The 18,895-nt window shown below is 41.8% G+C and overlaps 2 protein-coding genes across 5 annotated transcripts in view; one reads left to right on the forward strand and one right to left on the reverse strand.

Moving 5' to 3' along the window:
• The window catches only part of LOC131139823 (semaphorin-4B-like), a 97,864-nt gene extending 84,917 nt beyond the window's left edge, over positions 1-12,947 (forward strand). For all 4 annotated transcript variants that reach the window (XM_058089726.1, XM_058089725.1, XM_058089729.1 and 1 more), the window contains 7 exons: positions 3,507-3,688; positions 4,588-4,738; positions 4,828-5,038; positions 5,126-5,241; positions 6,037-6,194; positions 6,810-6,901; positions 8,400-12,947. In XM_058089726.1, the coding sequence (XP_057945709.1) occupies positions 3,507-3,688; positions 4,588-4,738; positions 4,828-5,038; positions 5,126-5,241; positions 6,037-6,194; positions 6,810-6,901; positions 8,400-9,169 (1,680 nt within the window). In that variant the 3' untranslated portion in view covers positions 9,170-12,947. The remainder of the gene's footprint in view (positions 1-3,506; positions 3,689-4,587; positions 4,739-4,827; positions 5,039-5,125; positions 5,242-6,036; positions 6,195-6,809; positions 6,902-8,399) is intronic.
• A 1,599-nt stretch (positions 12,948-14,546) lies between these two features.
• LOC131139448 (small EDRK-rich factor 2-like) lies at positions 14,547-16,732 on the reverse strand. The gene is made up of 3 exons (XM_058089087.1): positions 16,585-16,732; positions 15,769-15,877; positions 14,547-14,938 (listed from the first exon to the last, which is right to left on the reverse strand). Exons 1-3 carry the CDS (start codon positions 16,589-16,591, stop codon positions 14,863-14,865), a joined length of 192 nt encoding a protein of 63 aa, XP_057945070.1. The 5' UTR covers positions 16,592-16,732; the 3' UTR covers positions 14,547-14,862.
• Between the last annotated feature and the right edge of the window lie 2,163 nt (positions 16,733-18,895).

Here is an 18,895-nt window from a genome sequence, read left to right on the forward strand (position 1 = left end):
GAGGCGGGGTACACCCTGGACTGGTCGTCAGCCAATCACAGGGCACATATAGACAAACAACCATTCACACTCACATTCATACCTATGGACAATTTGGAGTCGCCAATTAAACTAGCATGTGTTTGGAATGTGGGAGGAAACCGGAGAAAACCAACGCATGCAAACTCCACATAGAGATGGCAGAGGGTGGAATTGAACTCTGGTCTCCTAGCTGTCAGGCCTGCACGCTAACCCCCCCGTCCGCCGTGCAGCCCTTTTCAATCATACACGAGCAAAAGAGAATTCAAGTGCGGTACAATAAAACAAAAAAATAAAAATAAAAAATAAAGTAAAAATTTTAGCCTATCCCAGCTGTCTTCGGGGGAGAAGCGGGGTACACCCTGGACTGGTCGCCAGCCAATCACAGGGCACATATAGACAAACAACCATTCACACTCACATTTGTACCTATGGACAATTTGGAGTCGCTAATTAACCTAGCATGTTTTTGGAATGTGGGAGAACGGGGAGAACATGCAAACTCCACACAGAGATGGCCGAGGGTGGAATTGAACTCCGGTCTCCTAGCTGTGAGGCCTGTACGCTAACCACTCGCTAACCACAAATGGTTAAATAATAATAATGATATATAGTTGGCGTGGTAGTTTGGTTTGTACTTTGACCAATGAGATGAGTTTGACACACCTGCCATCTATTGGCCTAACACGTATATTACAATGTTTCCTGTCATTTTTGCAGCTCTGTAAGAATTCCACGAAATGGTAAATATGTTTTCATGCAAATATGACACGAGAGGCGCAGTAATGTTGCATATTTTCCATGTGTGGGGTGAGTTGCGGCATGTAAAAACTGAAGTACTCAGCAAACACAGCAATGGACAGCTGAGAGAGCAAGAATGCGGCCCATCTCATTATCGCAGCTAGGCTACTAGCGCCCTCTAATTGGCTCCCCAAGCCTGCAGCAGTCCCACAAGGGCTTCATTCACCTAAGAACATTGTTCATATTTAAGAGCTCACAAGTTTTTTTTTGTGAGCATCTTGTCATCTCTGCTTCTTCTCTTATAAGGGAGTTCAGGGTTATGGAAGCTGTAACGCTGCTGCATCTGCAAGCTGTCTTGAGATTACGCTGTTTTGGTTCCTCCTCTGTGTATTTGTTTTACTTTACGCAGCAGGCCTTTTGATGATTACCAGTCCACAGCAAGGTTTGTCTGATAAGTGTTTATGTGGAGATTCGCAGGCTATGTTAAATCTTGGGGGAGAAGTGAGGCGGGATCCCAAAGCAGTAATTAATATCCCGGCTTTGTTTACGATTGTGCTATGCTGTGTCTCCTTTAAGAGACAACTGGAGCTTTGAACTCAAAAGGGGACTCACATAATCTTATTATTTTAATGATTCTACATAGTGTTTCAACTTTTCTCATACAGGGACGTATACCGAAAAATAGAATTTGACACATTTTTTTTGCATTAAAGATACTAAAAACAATTAATTGGTGGCCATAAAATGTATGCTCATTTATCACGGGTGTTTAGTTCCAGTAGGACTCAATATTCCATATTAATAATAAAATATTTTCATAGTTATGCCATAGAAAATCTGTTTCCGATCTTCTAAATATAGCAGGGCTCGACAATAACGATGTACCGATGGCCCAGGGCAAGTTAAAACAAAATTCGGGCAAGTAAATCCAATCATTAATATTCCCGTCGGGCAAGTGCACTTTAGCATGCCATACTGCCAAGAGTTTTTTTAAAAGCGGTTCTTGTTGGGTGTTGGTAAAACACGGACTGCGTAATTCCGGTGGTAATTTGCAAACCAATCCTTGCAAATCTTGAATTGGACCAATCAGAATCGTTTTTTTAGACCGCGGTCGGTAATCCACAATCCGCGTTTTACCCACACCCGTTCTTGTTCACGATCAACCAATCAGCGATCGTTTTACTAGGAAAACATCTATCATGGCGTCCCTGCCAACATTGTCTAATTCTTCAACAACTTCTGAAGGAAAACACCAAAAAGTGATGAAACAGTGCCTCCTAAACAAGTATTTTATTAGCGGCAGCAAATCAAATGATGGCAAAGGTGAGTGAATCACATTGCTGTGACAATTTGAAGTGGTCACAATGAAACACCACCCATTAGATCCAATACCAAGTGCTGATTTTGCACAAGCTGCAAAATCTAGCGGTTTCATTTCTCTGTGTATTTTTCTCACCTTTGCTTCACAAATTATTGTTTGACCATTGAGCATTTTTTTCTGGATTAAAACACTTTACTAGTACACAAATGTGTCAAATGTTTCATTGTGGTGCACAACTTATAAATATCACTGCTTACTACGACTACCATGTGTAAGGTAGCATGGCTTGCCATGTTAACATCTATCTCCACAAATTTTCAGACATTCCTCCAAATACAATGCATCAGTACTATTATCTGATGAATTATCAGCATATATTGATATATGATATCATTATGGCAGTCTTTTCATTTTACATGGGGCAAGTTCGGGCAAATAGTTCTCACCTTAAGGATTCCCCATGGGCAAGTCATTTTTTTTTAACGTAGAGCCCTGTATACTGTTTCAACTTTTCTCATACAGGGACGTATACCGAAAAATTTAATTTGACACATTTTTTTGCATTAAAGATGCTAAAAACAATCCATTGGTGGCCATAAAATGTATTCTCATTTATCTTGGGTGTTTAGTTCCAGTAGGACTCAATATTCCATATTAATAATAAAATATTTTCATAGTTATACCACAGAAAATCTGTTTCCGATCTTCTAAATCTAGTGTTTCAACTTTTCTCATACAGGGACGTACACCGAAAAATTTAATTTGACACATTTTTTTGCATTAAAGATGCTAAAAACAATCCATTGGTGGCCATAAAATTTATGCTCATTTATCGCGGGTGTTTAGTTCCAGTAGGACTCAATATTCCATATTAATAATAAAATATTTTCATAGTTATGCCACAGAAAATCTGTTTCCGATCTTCTAAATCTAGTGTTTCAACTTTTCTCATACAGGGACGTATACCGAAAAATTTAATTTGACACATTTTTTTGCATTAAAGATGCTAAAAACAATCCATTGGTGGCCATAAAATTTATGCTCATTTATCGCGGGTGTTTAGTTCCAGTAGGACTCAATATTCCGTATTAATAAATAGAATATTTTCATAGTTATGCCATAGAAAATCTGTTTCCAATCTTCTAAATATAGTTTTTAACATTATTGTTTAACATATATAGTCAGAAAAAATAGCCATATAAGACATAAATACCATAGCAAAATAAGAGTAAATAAGCCATTTAAGACGTAAATAAAACTCCAGTAGTGTCACAGTAAATGTATTCCCCCTGGAAACTAGTGACAAGTCTTTGCTTTGTTGCGGTCCATATTTATTTGTGTCAGGCCGCCACAAATAAATGACTGTATGGGAAACGCTGACTGGGTCACGTCCTTGTCTGACGTGCCTATTTATACTCGTTTCCAGGGCGACAGAGGGGGCGAGCGGGTGCTGCAGAAGAAATGGACCACTTTCCTGAAGGCCCAGCTCCTGTGCTCCCTCCCAGACGACGGCTTCCCTTTCAACATCCTCCAGGACATGTTTGTCCTGAAGCCCACGGGAGACGGCTGGGAGAGCACCGTTTTTTATGGTGTCTTCACGTCACAGTGGTACGAGACGAATGTATATTTCTATTTACCTTATTGGGAATGTGGACTATATTTTGTAGCGGATTGATACACGTGCATGAGTCTATGACCTATTTTCTGTTATCATGTCCACAATATTGGGTAATACAAGTGTGAAGGTGACTATAGGGGTGTTAGTTTATGTCTAGAGGGCTCTAATAAAGTAAAAAAAATATTTACAGTATTAAAAGGTTGTAAACAGATTTTTAATGCTCTCATTCATTCATTTTCTACCGCTTATCGTCATGAGGGTCGCGGGCGTGCTGGAGCCTATCCCAGCTGTCTTCAGACTAGAGGCGGGGTACACCCTGGACTGGTTGCCAGCCAATCACAGGGCAATTTTCAATGCTCTACCTACGAAAATATTTTATTTATAAATAAGGAATCCTAGGCTGCATGGTAGTCGAGTGGTTAGCACGCAGACCTCACAGCTAGGAGACCCGAGTTCAATTCCACCCTCGGCCAGTGGCCAGTGTGGAGTTTGCATGTTCTCCCCGTGCATGCGTGGGTTTTCTCCGGGTACTCCGGTTTCCTCCCACATTCCAAAAACATGCTAGGTTAATTGGCGACTCCAAATTGTCCATAGGTATGAATGTGAGTGTGAATGGTTGTTTGTCTATATGTGCCCTGTGATTGGCTAGCGACCAGTCCAGGGTGTACCCCGCCTCTCGCCCGAAAACAGCTGGGATAGGCTCCAGCACCCCCGCGAGGATAACTTCCTACTTCATGGAAATTAACTTATCACGATCAGGTCTGGAACCAATTAACCATAATAATTGATGATTTCCATCATCAGGCATATATATGGACACCTATAACATATGAACATTATGATTCATGATGAGTAACTGTCTAATAGGGAACTTTAACCGTGTTGACAGGTATAAAGGAGCATCAGGTAGCTCGGCAGTGTGCGCCTTCACGATGGCACAAGTAGAGCGAACCTTCAGTGGGCGGTACCGACAGGTCAACAGAGAGACTCAGCAATGGTTCACCTACAACCACCCAGCACCAGAACCACGACCTGGAGCGGTGAGTGGAGCATTCTCCGCTTATTTTTTAAGCCTTGGAAATGTCAGTTCACGATGAATTTCTCTTCTGTCTATTCCACACCAACGCAGTGCGTGACCAACCATGCCAGGCAAATGGGAATTCAGTCGTCTTTGCACATGCCTGACAAGGTGCTGAACTTTGTCAAGGACCATTTCCTGATGGACAGTGTGATACGAAGCGCCCCTTTGCTGCTGAAACGCAGCGTGCGCTACACACAGATCGCCGTGCACAAGATCCAAGGCATGGAGAGGGCGTACGACGTGCTCTTTATCGGAACGGGTGAGCAAAAAAATAAATAAAAAATACACACTTTATTTTCATGAGGAAATCAATGAAAGTTGTTACTGTTTTGTTCTTGTTACCCAGATGACGGCAAGCTGCACAAGGCCGTCAACGCCAACGACAAGATGCACATCATCGAGGAAATGATCCTCTTTCCTGACCCGCAGCCTGTCCAGCACATCGAACTGGATCCTCAGAGGGTAAATGATAACTCTCTGTCTCAGTGCTCGTAGATTCTAATCATTCATTTAAGACACACAAAAAAAAAAAAAACGCCACAAGAGCTAAATTTACCACAGCTCTCGCTGCCTGAAGACATTTCTCCCCACGGGGGCCATCCCGTCGAGTTTTCTTAAGAGTTATTTCACCATCTGGAGCAGAGTTTATGATCCTCTCTGGTGTTTTAGCTGTGGCTCAATTTCATTACCTTTCTTTCTTTATGACATAATGGCCTCTCCCAGAGCCGAAATGGACCCTTATCGAAGATGATATAATTCTAATAAAGTACGAGAGAGACGTTCCCATGTATTCTGACCTCTGAAAGACAAACAACCTAATCACATAATGTTTGTTTAATATATTTCTAGTAAAGACCGCCTTAATATAGACTGTTCTTGCTTGTGTGTGTGTGTGCCATTTTAATAGGAAAAGGCTGCGTGTCAGCCACTAGCCTCCGAGTTTGACCACCATGTGTTTTAACCGCAATTGAACTACCCTGCTGGCACCAAGCAAAAGCACATCTGGATAGATTTTACGCTCTATTTAGTTATAAAGTGGAACCTCGGTTAGCGTTATTTACCCCTTCCAGAAGGTCCAACTCAAACCAAAACATGCATTCATTTTCTACTGCTTATCCCAACGAGGGTCGCGGGGGTGCTGGAGCCTATCCCAGCTGTTGACACCGCGGACTGGTCGCCAGCCAATCACAGGGCACATACAGACAAACAACCATTCACACTCACATTCATACCTACTGCCTCTTCCCCAACCCGCAGGGTCTGTTGTTTGTGTCATCCTACTCGGGCTTGGTGGAGGTCCCTGTGGCCAACTGCTCCAACTACCTGAGCTGTGGCGAGTGCGTCTTGTCCAGAGACCCCTACTGCGCTTGGACCGGGCGCCTGTGTCGTGACGTCAGGATGGCTCCTCCTGACAGGTACAATGCTGTCACCGTAGTGATTTGTAAAGCAAGATACGCTCAAAACAAAACAAAACAAAACAAAACCAAAACACAGTGTAGCATCTAACGTTGAAGACAATTCAATCCGCTGGTTATTAAAAACAACTTGTCCTATAGATATACTGTACATTGATATGCTGTAATTTCCAGACTACAGTATGTTTATGACTTTCTAAATATGGTTTTTAGCATAATTGGAGCCCTCTAGATATGTAATAGTTACCTTTACACTCCTATTATTCTTTGTTTACATCACATTGCACAGGCTACCAACGCCACTAGCATAGCCAGCTCCCAAGCTAGCTAGTTAGCCGCTCCAATTGACTTATTCTAAACAGTTTTAAGTGTTTAAGTGTTTTAAACGGAGTGGGTAGGAAGGACAAAGAAGCCAAAAAACATACCACTTCCACACGGAATGAGAGGAGAACCTGAGAATGTAAATGAAAAATTGACTAAAGTGTAATTGTCCATATTCCCAACTGCGTAGAGCGACTACACTGACTGCGAGAGATGAGCGTATGCTCACAACAAGCCACTTCACCAAAGCTGCCGTGTTTATTTCTTTGGTCTCTCTGTCATGTTTTGTGTCAGCCACTGGCAGCAGGATGTGGAGGAGGCGGACACTTCATCAATCTGTAACAGGACGCTGTCCAGCCCCAGATCTGCTCGACCCACTGCTTCCCGTGAGTGCAAGTTGCCTGTTGATGGAAACTGGTGGCTTTTTTTGTTATAAACATGGATTGGTTTGCAACAGAGGATGAGGTGGCTGGGATGAGTATCAGCACCTCCATGTTCAAGTCCATGGTTTTCGCCCGGAAAGATATGGAGTGTCATCTCCGGGTCTGGGATGAGATCATGGGTATTGTTCATTGAGGGGAGAATGGAACGCAGAATCGACAGGCGGTTTGGTACAGTGGCTGCAGTGATGCGGACTCGACCTCGGGTCCGTTGTGGTGAAGAGGGAGTTGAGCCAAAAGGCAAAGCTCTCAATTTACCGGTCGATCGATGTTCCTATCCTGACCTATGGTCATGATCTTTGGGTAGTGACTTAATGGACATTAGCCACGTTTACATGAGGAGTTTTTCTCTTTCCGAATGGAATCTTTCCGAAAGCAATGGTATCCATGGAAAGGAATATTCCAATCTCTTGTCTACATGCGCCGCTATAACCAACCAGAATAGTCAATGGGGCATGCCCAGTAAAACGTAAACACCAACATCACGTGATACCGACTTCCTTGAGTTTTTCTTTCACTTGTTGGAATAACTCCGTATTGCCAGTTTTTCGTTCGTCCAGTCTTGAAATTTAGTTTGGATCAAAAACAAACTTTCCGCAGCAGTCCAGTGCCGATTGCTCGCGTCCATTTTTTTTAAATCGAAGAACGTCTCGAGCTGCGTGTTACGTCATATCTCAGCATTCGCTGAAAGAACGCACCCGGGAACAGGAAAAGTTCAATCTTGCTGATATTTTATAATTAAGCTCGGCACATGTTTAATATAGATATGTATTTTCTTTTTTAATAAAATGGCGTATAGAAGGGTTTAGATTCTGTTCCACAGATGGCGGTAATGCACACGAAAGCTGCTTGCCAACCGCCAATAAACAACAGAAGAAGAAAAACACCATGAAGAAGAATGCACCCTGACAACTTTCCGATTGAGCGGGTACAAGATACCTCAATCGGATTGGGGAAAGGAATATTCCACCCCTGGGAATCCGATTATATATTCATTCGGATTGGCACTGGTGTATACAAAGGTTACATTCTTTCCGTTTGAGCAAAAAACCCGAATGCAATTGGAATATTTGGGTCCATGTATACGTGGCTAATGACTGCAGAGACACTTTCATCTGGGAGAAAGTCTCTGCCGGATGAGGTGGCTCAGGCATCTGGTAAGGATGCCTACTGGACGCCTCTGTGGTTTTCAGGGCCCGTCCATCCAGACCCAGAACATGTTAGCGAGACTATGTCTCTCAACTGGTCTGGAACACCTCGGGAACCACCGAGAGGAGTTGGATGAAGTAACCGAGGAGAGGGAAGTCTAGGCTTCCCTGCATAGGTTTCTGGGACCTGGGATTAGTAGTAGAAGATGAATAGATGGATGTTTTTATTTCAAATGTAGCCATATTTGTAGTACATACTTATTGTTTTGTTTTTTTATACGTTTTTTTTGGACTAGGTGGCTCCCGTTGTCAGCTCATTACGGTCCCCGCCAACACATTCCGGGTCTTACCCTGCAAACTGCGCTCCAACCTGGCTCAGAGGAAGTGGCGCTACAGTGACAGCGCCAGCCAGTTCCTTTACGCCACGCCCGAGGGCAGCCTAGTGGTGGTGGCGCAAGGCGACAAGATGGAGACGTACGAGTGTTGGTCAGAGGAGGAGAACTTCCGCCAGCTGCTAGCCAATTACTGTGTCAGGGCAGAGCCTCGGCAGGAAAGCACCACCATGATGGGCCACTCCCGGACGCCGCACATCAAACGCGTGGAGACCATGATCCTGCCCGGCGAGTCCCGCTCGGAGCAGATCCACACCAAGACCTACTGGAACGAGCTCATCGTGGTGTGCGCGCTGCTGGCTTTCTCCTTGGTGGTCTTCTCCTTGTTCGTCATCTACAGGAACCGCGACCACATGAAGTCCATGCTGAAGCAAGGCGAGTGTCCCAACATGCAGCAGAAGAAGCCGAGGATCGTGGGGAAGCCCACCGAGAGCCTGCCGCTCAACGGTAACACCATTCCCGTCTCCACCTCCGACCACAAGGGCTACCAGACGCTCAACGACAACTACATCTGCAGCACGCCCACTCGGGAGTCGTCGCCGGAGAGCAAGAGCTTCTCCGACGCGTCCGACAGGCGGCCTCTCAACGTGAAGGAGAGCCACGTGGAGTACTCGCCCACACTCCCCCGACCTCGGGTACGGTTAGGCTCGGAGATTAAAGACTCCATCGTGTGAGACGAGCGGGACGCCAACATTTTTTTTGTTTTTTTTTAAAATTTTGATCATCTTTGTTTGCCAGAGGAACGAGAAAGCAGCTCACGGCCGTTTCTTTTCACTCATTGCTTACAAAATGCGTGTGCGTGTGGGCTCGGACACTCGACGCTCTATCAGTATTTATGTCTTCATAGACTCCAGTAAAAGTCTACTGCCGAGGCCCCACAAAAAAAGCCACCATTTCAGGTTCGAGGAGGATAAAAAATGGCGTGCGACGCAGTTTCACGATGACGGTGGATGATAGCAGATGAAGAACGAGGATGACTTCTTGACTGCGGAACTTCTTAACAGATACTACAGAGCACAAGGGATGCTGACAAGTGACTTTTACCTCCTGAATGTACGTCAAAAGTCTGTCTTATGCGCCAGTGAATGCACCACGGACCACTGGAGAAAGCGGCCACACTCTGTGACGTGACCTGCTGGTACTAAGTAAAAGTGATGTGATGAGACAGCCAAGAAACAAACAAGGTAAGGGGGGGGGGTTGGTCCACATCATTTTCAGGGTCGCACCAAATCATCACGTGCACTGTGCCAAAAAAAAAATGAACAAAAAAAAAAAAGCAACAAATAACATAATTGTTTTGTCGAAATGCAATAGTGCCATTGTGTTGTGACCACCACTCCCGCCATCTTTGTTTTTAGCATCTGCAAAGCGCACTAAAAGGTTGAGGCACTAATAAAAACAAATGTGACATGCGAGGTTGGATATTTTACTCGTAGACTGTTAGTTCAGAATTCTGGAATCTTTCTATTTAAAAAAAAAAAAAAATGTTGGGGCACCAACCACTTAGGTACCAACCCAGAAAGACTAATATACTCTCTTGCTGTCTGTTTGTCTTCCTACACTAATATACTAAACCACACTACAAATAGCCTGATTCAGTAGAAAGCATCAAAATTGAAATGCGATTTTAGCAAGCTAGCTAGCTAGCCGGCGCAGCAATGTAGATCAACGCAGTTGCTCGGTATATGTCATATTTGCGTGGTTGCTTGTTGCTAGGCAGAATTTGCAATCAGTCCTTCCTCAAAGGAATAAAAAATTTGTTTTAATCTGGAAAAACAACAAAAGTACATTAAATAGTAAAAGTTTTGAAGATTTTACAGATATTTTATTGGTCCTTATGCTATCCACTATGGTTTTCTCAGCGTTGCTGCCTCACACATCAGAAAAAGAGCAGGGAGAGTTGGCTCAAGACTCAAAAACTTGCCTATAAAGATTTTAGTCGCCATCTCCTTGACTTGGTTGGGTAGTAAAAAGCTAGTATTGGTAGAGGTTTCATCTGAAAAATAACAAAAAATTGTTTCCCCACAAGCTAAGATGGCCGAACAAATAAAACAACACGATAAGGACTATGATAGAAATGTATTTACACGTCATTTAATCACATTGCTGCCTATTATGTAGGAAGTATGCTCTCAGATGGTCTTATTATTCTTTACGCTACAAATTTTGGATAGTAACAATATGCCTGTCATGCTTACGGGGCAGAGGGGTCCACTGCCCCACTAATCTGAGGACAGGGAGAGTCTGCAACAAAAAAATCATTTTAATTATAGTGACACACCTTTTCTATGATTTTATCAGGATGGAACGTTCCTGTTTCCTCGGCAGTGTTGTAGAACAGCGCCACTGCTGGTTGCAAACAAGTATTGCACTCCATTTTGCCTGTCGCTTTTGCAAGGCACAATGACTCAATATAAAACCCTCCAGGTGTCATTTCTTCTACGCGTTTGGATGTCAATATGAAAGCACAAGTCGTCAGGGAGTTTGAATCCTCACCAGTCGTTTGCACACGTCACTAAAAATCAGTTTTCAATTTAAAAAAAAAAAAATGCAACAACTCAGAAACCGGAAAGACAAACAGGGACCATGAAGAACTCTCGCTCACTATGGAGACTTAAAAACAAAAAAAAGCCGACTTTTCCAAAGATGACAATACTATGTGTGACTCCATAAAGTACAATATGGAACCATCAGAGTTCCGTAAAGACGTAACGTATATATTTCACACTCCCTTCAACGCTGACAACCATTGCACAGCACAGCGCAAAATTGATCAGTGTTTATTTTTGTTGCCTTGATTGTACCTGTGCTTAATATTGTGTGTGTGTGTTTAAAGATGTGTTGTAGAGCTAGTACCCAGTGAACACTGATGACTTTTCTCCCTTCATGCTTTACTGCCTAACATACACGATACCACTAACGTCGTACCGAGCACACTGGCGGTTGTTGATCAAGCATATGAAAGCAGGAATGCTATCTATCAAAGGGAAAAAAATATATCGTAAAATAGGACCAGAACAGCTCTTTCTAAGTGGTTGACTACGACATATTAGTATAATAATAGTAAAAAACTATGCATTTTAAGCAAAAAAAACTGCCTAAATTAAGCATTTTCATGCGTAAAAATAGTTAAATGCGCTAATACGAGTGTAAATATAACTATAGGGGTGTTATTTCATGTCTAGAGGGCTCTAATAATGTTTTAAACCACATTTAGAATTCAATCCCACCTCTCGCCCGAAGAAAGCTGGGATAGGCTCCAGCACCCCCCGCAACCCTCGTGAGGAAAAAGCGGTAGAAAATGAATGAATGAATTAATTAATGAATGTTTTGTTTTGGGGATGAGTGGTTAGCACGCAGGCCACACAACTAGGAGACCCGAATTCAATTCCACCCTCGGCTCCTCACCCCCCCGCGACCCTTGTGAGGATAAGCGGTAGAAAATGAATGAAGGCGAGTGGTTAGCCCGCAGGCCACACAGCTATAAGACTCAAGTTCGATTCCACACTCAGCCATCTCTGTGTGGAGTTTGCATGTTCTCCCCGTGCATGCGTGGGTTTTCTCCGGGTACTCCGGTTTCCTCCCACATTCCAAAAACATGCTAGGTTAATTGGCGACTCCAAATTGTCCATAGGTATGAATGTGAGTGTGAATGGTTGTTTGTCTATATGTGCCCTGTGATTGGCTGGACCCAGTAAAAATGGACTTGAGTGCCATTTTGGGGTACATGAAAACTGTTAATATGGTGATTGTACCATGTCACCTAAAAAAAAAAATACCCTGCTTTCATATGCTTGATAACATCATTCAATGGATGAAATACCTTTAGCTAGCACGTCGCTCTGCCTTGTTAGCCACGCCGTACTATCCAGCAGTGACATTGCCGCCAAACACTCTGAAAATAGCGTGACTGCGGAGAAAAGCTCCACGCTAACATTACCCGTAACACTGAGAGCTGCTCAAAGTGACATATTACCGTTGGACCTTAATTAACACTCATGCCAAAATGCTGTGTTGTATTTATTCATGACGAGCTTTTCATCAAAAAGCAATCCTGTCGTTTTGAGTAGCTCTTTGACATACTGTACTGGACATGAATGTAGCCACCTGGGTCGGCCTTCCCCTTCCCGTTCCCGTTCCCGAGTATTTAAGTTGAAACAGTCACATGACCAGCACACTAGAACTAACATTCATAACACAGTGCTCAGTCAGCCTCTCATCCAACTAAACACCATAGTTGACTGAATAACAAAAGTAGACAAATGTGGTCTTGCCTGCATGATTTCCCTCTGTTTTTTCAATTATTATTTGTTGTGTAAATAATTGTGAACTGTACATTTTTTTTTGTATTATGGAGACAAATTGTGACTGTTGTTTTTATTATATTGTACATAAAAAGCACTTTATTTTAAAGTTTTTAAGATAAATGATTAAAATAAATGTTTTTGACAAGACGTGTGTGTGTTTTTTTTACTTGAATTTATATATTTTTTATTTAATATTTTTGCAGAAATAATCAGTGTTTGCATTTGATTTATTTTTCCAGGCAGGTGACAGTGAAAAGCACACAATTCATCATAGGAATCAGTCATGTGTGAGCTTTAAGACGTTCTGCACCATTGGACCACCGTTAAGCAGAGGAAAAGCTTTTTTTTTTTTTTTGCCACATGCTTCTCTGATTGAACGTGCTCTATGTTCCTACAAAACTTTCCCAAAAGAAATATATAGAATAGAAATACATTGCCACATACAAGCAAAATAGCACTTACAGTATATAAAGTACATGTTTCTTCGGCTAAATAAACTCTGCTGGTCTTTGCTGCCCCCTGGTGGTGAGCAACCACAATTCAGTATCCCGATAACGTCAACTTTGCAATATGTTTTGGTCTTCATGTCGCGTTAGCCATTATATGATTAAACTACTCACCTTCTAAGACACCTGACAGTCACAGCAATGGAGACGGAACCGGAAACAGTATTATCATAAGTGTTGCTCCAATTAATGTTACAGTTATCACTCGTTTATAGCGGTTAATTGGTTCCATAAGAGTCAATGTGAATAAATGCCATATTTTCACACCTGGAGCATAGAAAACCTGCTTATGACTCTCTAAATATTGTTTTAATTTTATAACAGCCCTGTAGACGTGAAATATATTATATTTACACTCCTTTTATTCATTGTTTACATCATATTGTGCAACTCTTATGCTGTAGGGACTCAGACCATAGACGCCATCAAAGTGGGTTTGTTGATACGTCAACGTTGCCGCCATATTGAATGTGTCAAGGCTGCGCTGTAAATAAATACAAGTAAATGCACATACAACGCCTTTCTACAAAAAAATTTTAATTAATTCCTCTTGTTTGACACGTTCAATATGGCTGCCACGTTGACGTACCACTTAGCCATCGATGCAGTTATGTCTATTCTGGAGACAGCTGCTACTAGATAGCAAGCAGGCTAGTGAGCACACAGTTAGCCTTAAATATATATTTTTTCAAACATGTAGACACCAAAAACTTGCCGCTTCCTTACCTAATGTGAGGAGAACTTGTTTTCACTCTCATTTTAGGTATGTCATGGCTGGCTTCATGACTTCGTGTCAAGGTAATGTAATGTTTCCCCAGTGTGTTGTCATTACTGCCACCTAGTGGCCAGAATACTGCATAACATTTGTATTTCCAATAGAATAGACCATACGCTACAATTTCTGAAAATCAGCAATGTATACCATATTAGGAGGCATAACAGTATGTTATGACTTTGGTAAAAAAATGTTTGTATGTAGTATATAATATATATATAAAATGTATTGAGCAGCCATAATCTTTCCTGTCAAGTTAAATTCTATTTCTGGTTCTATGGTTAGCACACGGTCCTCTATGGTAACCAGGCAAAGGAAAGGAATCACTGTACAAAAGTTCCATGAGATTTTTTCTTTAATGTGTGAGTCATATTTATTCTTTGGTCAAGGGTCATAAAAAGTATTTTACACCACAAATGTGTGCCTAAGAATATAAAAGTATAAGAATGACCCAGGCAAGAGGGACCTACAAAGATTTACACTTTATTTGAAACCGTTACCAGGAGACATACTTTGTACAAGAAAAAGAAACCACAACAGTTACGTAGATGCTCGGTGTGGACAACAGTTCATCTTTCTCCTTCTGCTAAAAACCACAGACGCTCCTCTGCATGCACGCAGAGTATTCCAAAATTTCCTCGAGACAATATCACAGTACAGAAAGATTCCGTTGCCGTTTTGCCGTAAGGGGAGAATGTAGGATCCATTTGAATGAATGTCGAGTCTGGATTATCAGGAAGAGGAGGTTGAGATGGATGAATTCATCTCGACTCGGATCTTCACTTGGACTTTGGGTTTGCTTTGCCTCCGTCGCCGTCTGCTTTCTTTTGCTTTTGCTGCATTATTTCAGCATCCCTTCAGCACAGGAAGACAGGAAGCATTGTTAGGACCAAATTTTGACTGCATGCGCGCAACCTAGACAAGTTATGTGATCGCTCCTTGCCTGTTCTTTATGGTAACCTACACAATCCATGACAGAAATACCACACTGACCCGAATATAAGACAACCCCTCTATTTTTAGATTATTATTAATCATATTCCTTAGCTGCACCTGTCTTTTGATGGCTCTGCTTCATTGAAAATTAGCATCATAACTCCTCTGTTTGCTCAAGTTGCATTCACATTTGTGTTTCGGTACTCGGGTCCAACATGGACAGTATTAAAATAAAAAGATACTCGATGCGTATTTGGTGCAAAGATATATACGTAAAATAAGGTGTAAATCCAAAGATTTCACAAAAAGCTTCTAAAACACTTTTAAAGAGCGCCATTGCAGCAAAGCACACAGAACAGCATAATGCATAACACATAAATAAATAAATATTTAAGTGAAAATGCAACATTTCTCTACTCCTACAATGTATATTCAGGTCTACGGTGAATAAAAGGACTCAAAATAATCCAAAAGTAACATTATGCTCACTCATGTGCGTAATAAAGATACATTTAATTATCGCTGTTGCTCCTCTCACCAGTTATACATGACAACTGCCACCTTTCACAATGGAAATAAAAAGGGCATGACTGGAAGCAGTCCGCAAAGTCAGTGATATTGCAGTCATGCAAGCAAACGGGCTGAAGCACGACAGTTATGGACGGCTTCGTGCAATTACCCCCTTAATGAACCAACGCCTGCATTGTTGTGATAACCGAGTAATAATCTTAAAGCCACCTGTCTCTTACCTCTGCTTCCGAGCAGCAGCGGACAGCCCGTCATCGCCTCGCTTCCCTTTGCCGCTCTCATTCGCCTTCTTGGCATTCTTTTGGCGTGCAAGCTCACGTTGATTTCCCCCTTTGAGGTCAGCCAAAATACAACAGTGTTTCTTAAATATGAAGGAAGAGCCAAACCTGAAGAGCTTTGTACATTCTACCAACATGAATAACAAGTTAAGGGGGAGTCATGTAGGGTCAATGCAACTAATAAAAAAAAAAACAACATTCACTTGAAAAAAAAAATCAAACAATATGTGCATGGTATAAAAGCAGCCGACGTGGCAGGGGGGCGCTGTGGAGCAGCATGCAAACAAGAGGAAGTCAAGCACCAACACAACAGGTCAGCTAAACATAATAACACTTACTTATATTGTGATAAATTACATATTTCGCGTAACATTTGTTTGACAAAATTGTTACAAAATCACCGATTTAACTCCTAACAAGAAGGACCACTTAAATGAGTATTTGTGTTATCCGACGTCAGTTTCAGGAGGCCCAACAATGGATAAAAGAACCAATATTCCAACAAATTAACGGAAATTGTGGTTTGAAGCATCTTGGTTAACGTTAACCGTCCTTAATAAGATAAAAGCAAAAGCCGTGTGCGCGTTTTGTAAAATTTTAAAGCCCTGAGAGAGGACGTAAGGTCTTGTTCCAGCAATTAGACGGCACCCAAACTGGCTCACGCCAGCGACAGTAACAAGCGAGCACATATTTACATGCATTTGTTGCGAAGTACATACAGTATTGCCTTACGGTAAATTTATATATGTCGATACCCACTGGTCATTTTAGTATTCGACTCCTCTGTCGACCCAAATCCACAAAAAAAGCTCAGCCGAAAAGGCCAGTCTCCCTCTGCGTCGCTCCGGTCGCTCTTTTTCGTCTGCTTTGGGTTGCTCTATAGTGCGCATGCGTATACTTGCTGTACAAGAACGGTCCGGCAATGGTTGCGCATGCGCAGTGGTATTCATTCAGCGAACACAGAAAATAAGGTTGCATTTTTTGCATTAAAATGAAATCAATATGCCAAAATTGTGCACAACATTATTTAAAATATGTTCAATGTTATACTAGCCGTATACATATTTGTATATTCCATTTTGCAAATTTCCTTCCACACGTTTTCAGCCAGATTCATTATTTTATATTTAAAACCAGTACTTTATTATAAAGTCCTCATGACCACTACAGAGGCGGCGTAATAACAAAATAAAAATAAAAGCATTGACAGCATATGGCCAGCAGAGGGCAGCAATAGCAGACAATGAAAACGATGGCAGCATTACTGTACTATGGTGTTTTTTCAGCTCATTTAAAAAGTTAGATAGGCATGAAATATTACTAATAGCAATTTAAACAAAAAAATAAAGTGTGGCATAGTATGTATAATTGCACTTAAAAATATTAGACCCTAATTAAAAATAATATTGCAATAAACCAACAAACCAATAACATAATTATATGATAATTATGTCGGCTTTCATATATTGCCATGTGCATTAGTGTCTATTTTCCTTGTATTTTGCCTCCAGACGCTTTATAGAACAACGAACAGAGTGAGACCTTTTGTCAGCCAAACAGTCACTCGGTGATGAGACAAGAGAAAGGCAAAATTGTCTATAGTGTTGTTTGCTTAATGGATTAAAAAACAAAAAATGTTTTTCTAGTCACCACATTATGAAGAAAAGTTATTTCCTTTTGGAGAAGACAACAAAGTAATTAAAGGTTGGGACAGCATCAGAGAGGTTTTTGCGTGCTGGAGCATGAAGAACTCAGCAGCATGCAGCGGGGCATGTCAAACACTGTGGTCAGTTTATTAGGCTTCTGGCGACACCAGCATGTCTGCCTCGGACTTGTTTTTCCCTCCCCTTCACAGCTGCTCGCAAACTCCAGCTACATGCTTCAATCAAACTATATTTATCTCCTGGTGCTATAAGCACCACCTGCTCATTTTGACTCCTTCAAGCTTCTATTGTGTCCTTCATTGCTGCTGTGCAGTGCATGCATGGCATCATCACCTCCTTGTAATGAATGCCGCATCTTTGAGTTGAATCATCTTCCAAGTGCTTCCAGAGTATTTGGATGAAACCTACGAGTGTGTTTGTGAGAGCAAGCTGTGGTGTGAAGATACAAGCATCCACTCTGCACTAAATGCACCCGATGCTGATTATGAAGTGGTGTGAGCACTGATGTGTGGTAGCAGGACGTTTGCTTCATTCTTCTATGTCTCATTTCACCGCTGTCATCCATCACGCTGCCACAGTGCTGCCGGCTGTCCTCTGTGATGGATGGGAGGAGCTGATCCCCGCTCATGTGAACCCACCCCCCCACCCACTCAGTGTCCTTGTTTTTTTGACGCAGGCCAGGGACATTGTTTGTGTTGCTAACTCCTGCACATGTAGCATGATGATAGGTTCACTTTCTGGCAATGTTGTTGTGGTTTAATGGTGGACGTTGTGCATAGTTGGAGTGCGGTCTGGAGGACAGTGCAGTAAATTGAAGTCTCAATTCAAATGGCCACACAGTCTCTATAGTCGTAAAAAAAATTAAAAAAAAATCAGGTGTCTAATTGGCGCCGGGTAAGAAAAAAAAATACATTTGCAGCTGTGGCTGTAGGCAACCTCCAATTTTTTTGCAGAAAATGTGCTCCCATTAACGCTGACTGAGCTTCTGGTGCTGCTGTAGTGCCAAATACACTTGTGACCATAAATGGTCATAAATGACCATGTGATCAAAGAGAGCTATGTTTCCTTTCCACTTTCTCATGCCCTCCAAATCATTATTAAAAAAAAATTAAGTTGTTTGTTGTGCGGGCGCCAGGTAAAAAAAAAAAAAAAAAGACATGGTGTGGCTGTAGGCAACCTCCAATTTTTTTTGCAGAAAATGTGCTCCTATTAACGCTGACTGAGCTTCTGGTGCTGCTGTATTGCCAAATATACTTGTTTATAAATGACCATGTGATCAAAGAGAGCTAAAAGTTTCCTTTCCACTTTCTCATGCCCTCCAAATCATTATTAAAATAAAAAAAATAAGTTGTTTGTTATATGTTATTTGTAAATTCTACCACACAACAACAATGTATTGTTTCCAA

This window comes from Doryrhamphus excisus, chromosome 12 (genome assembly GCF_030265055.1).
Source record: "Doryrhamphus excisus isolate RoL2022-K1 chromosome 12, RoL_Dexc_1.0, whole genome shotgun sequence".
Taxonomy (NCBI): domain Eukaryota; kingdom Metazoa; phylum Chordata; class Actinopteri; order Syngnathiformes; family Syngnathidae; genus Doryrhamphus; species Doryrhamphus excisus.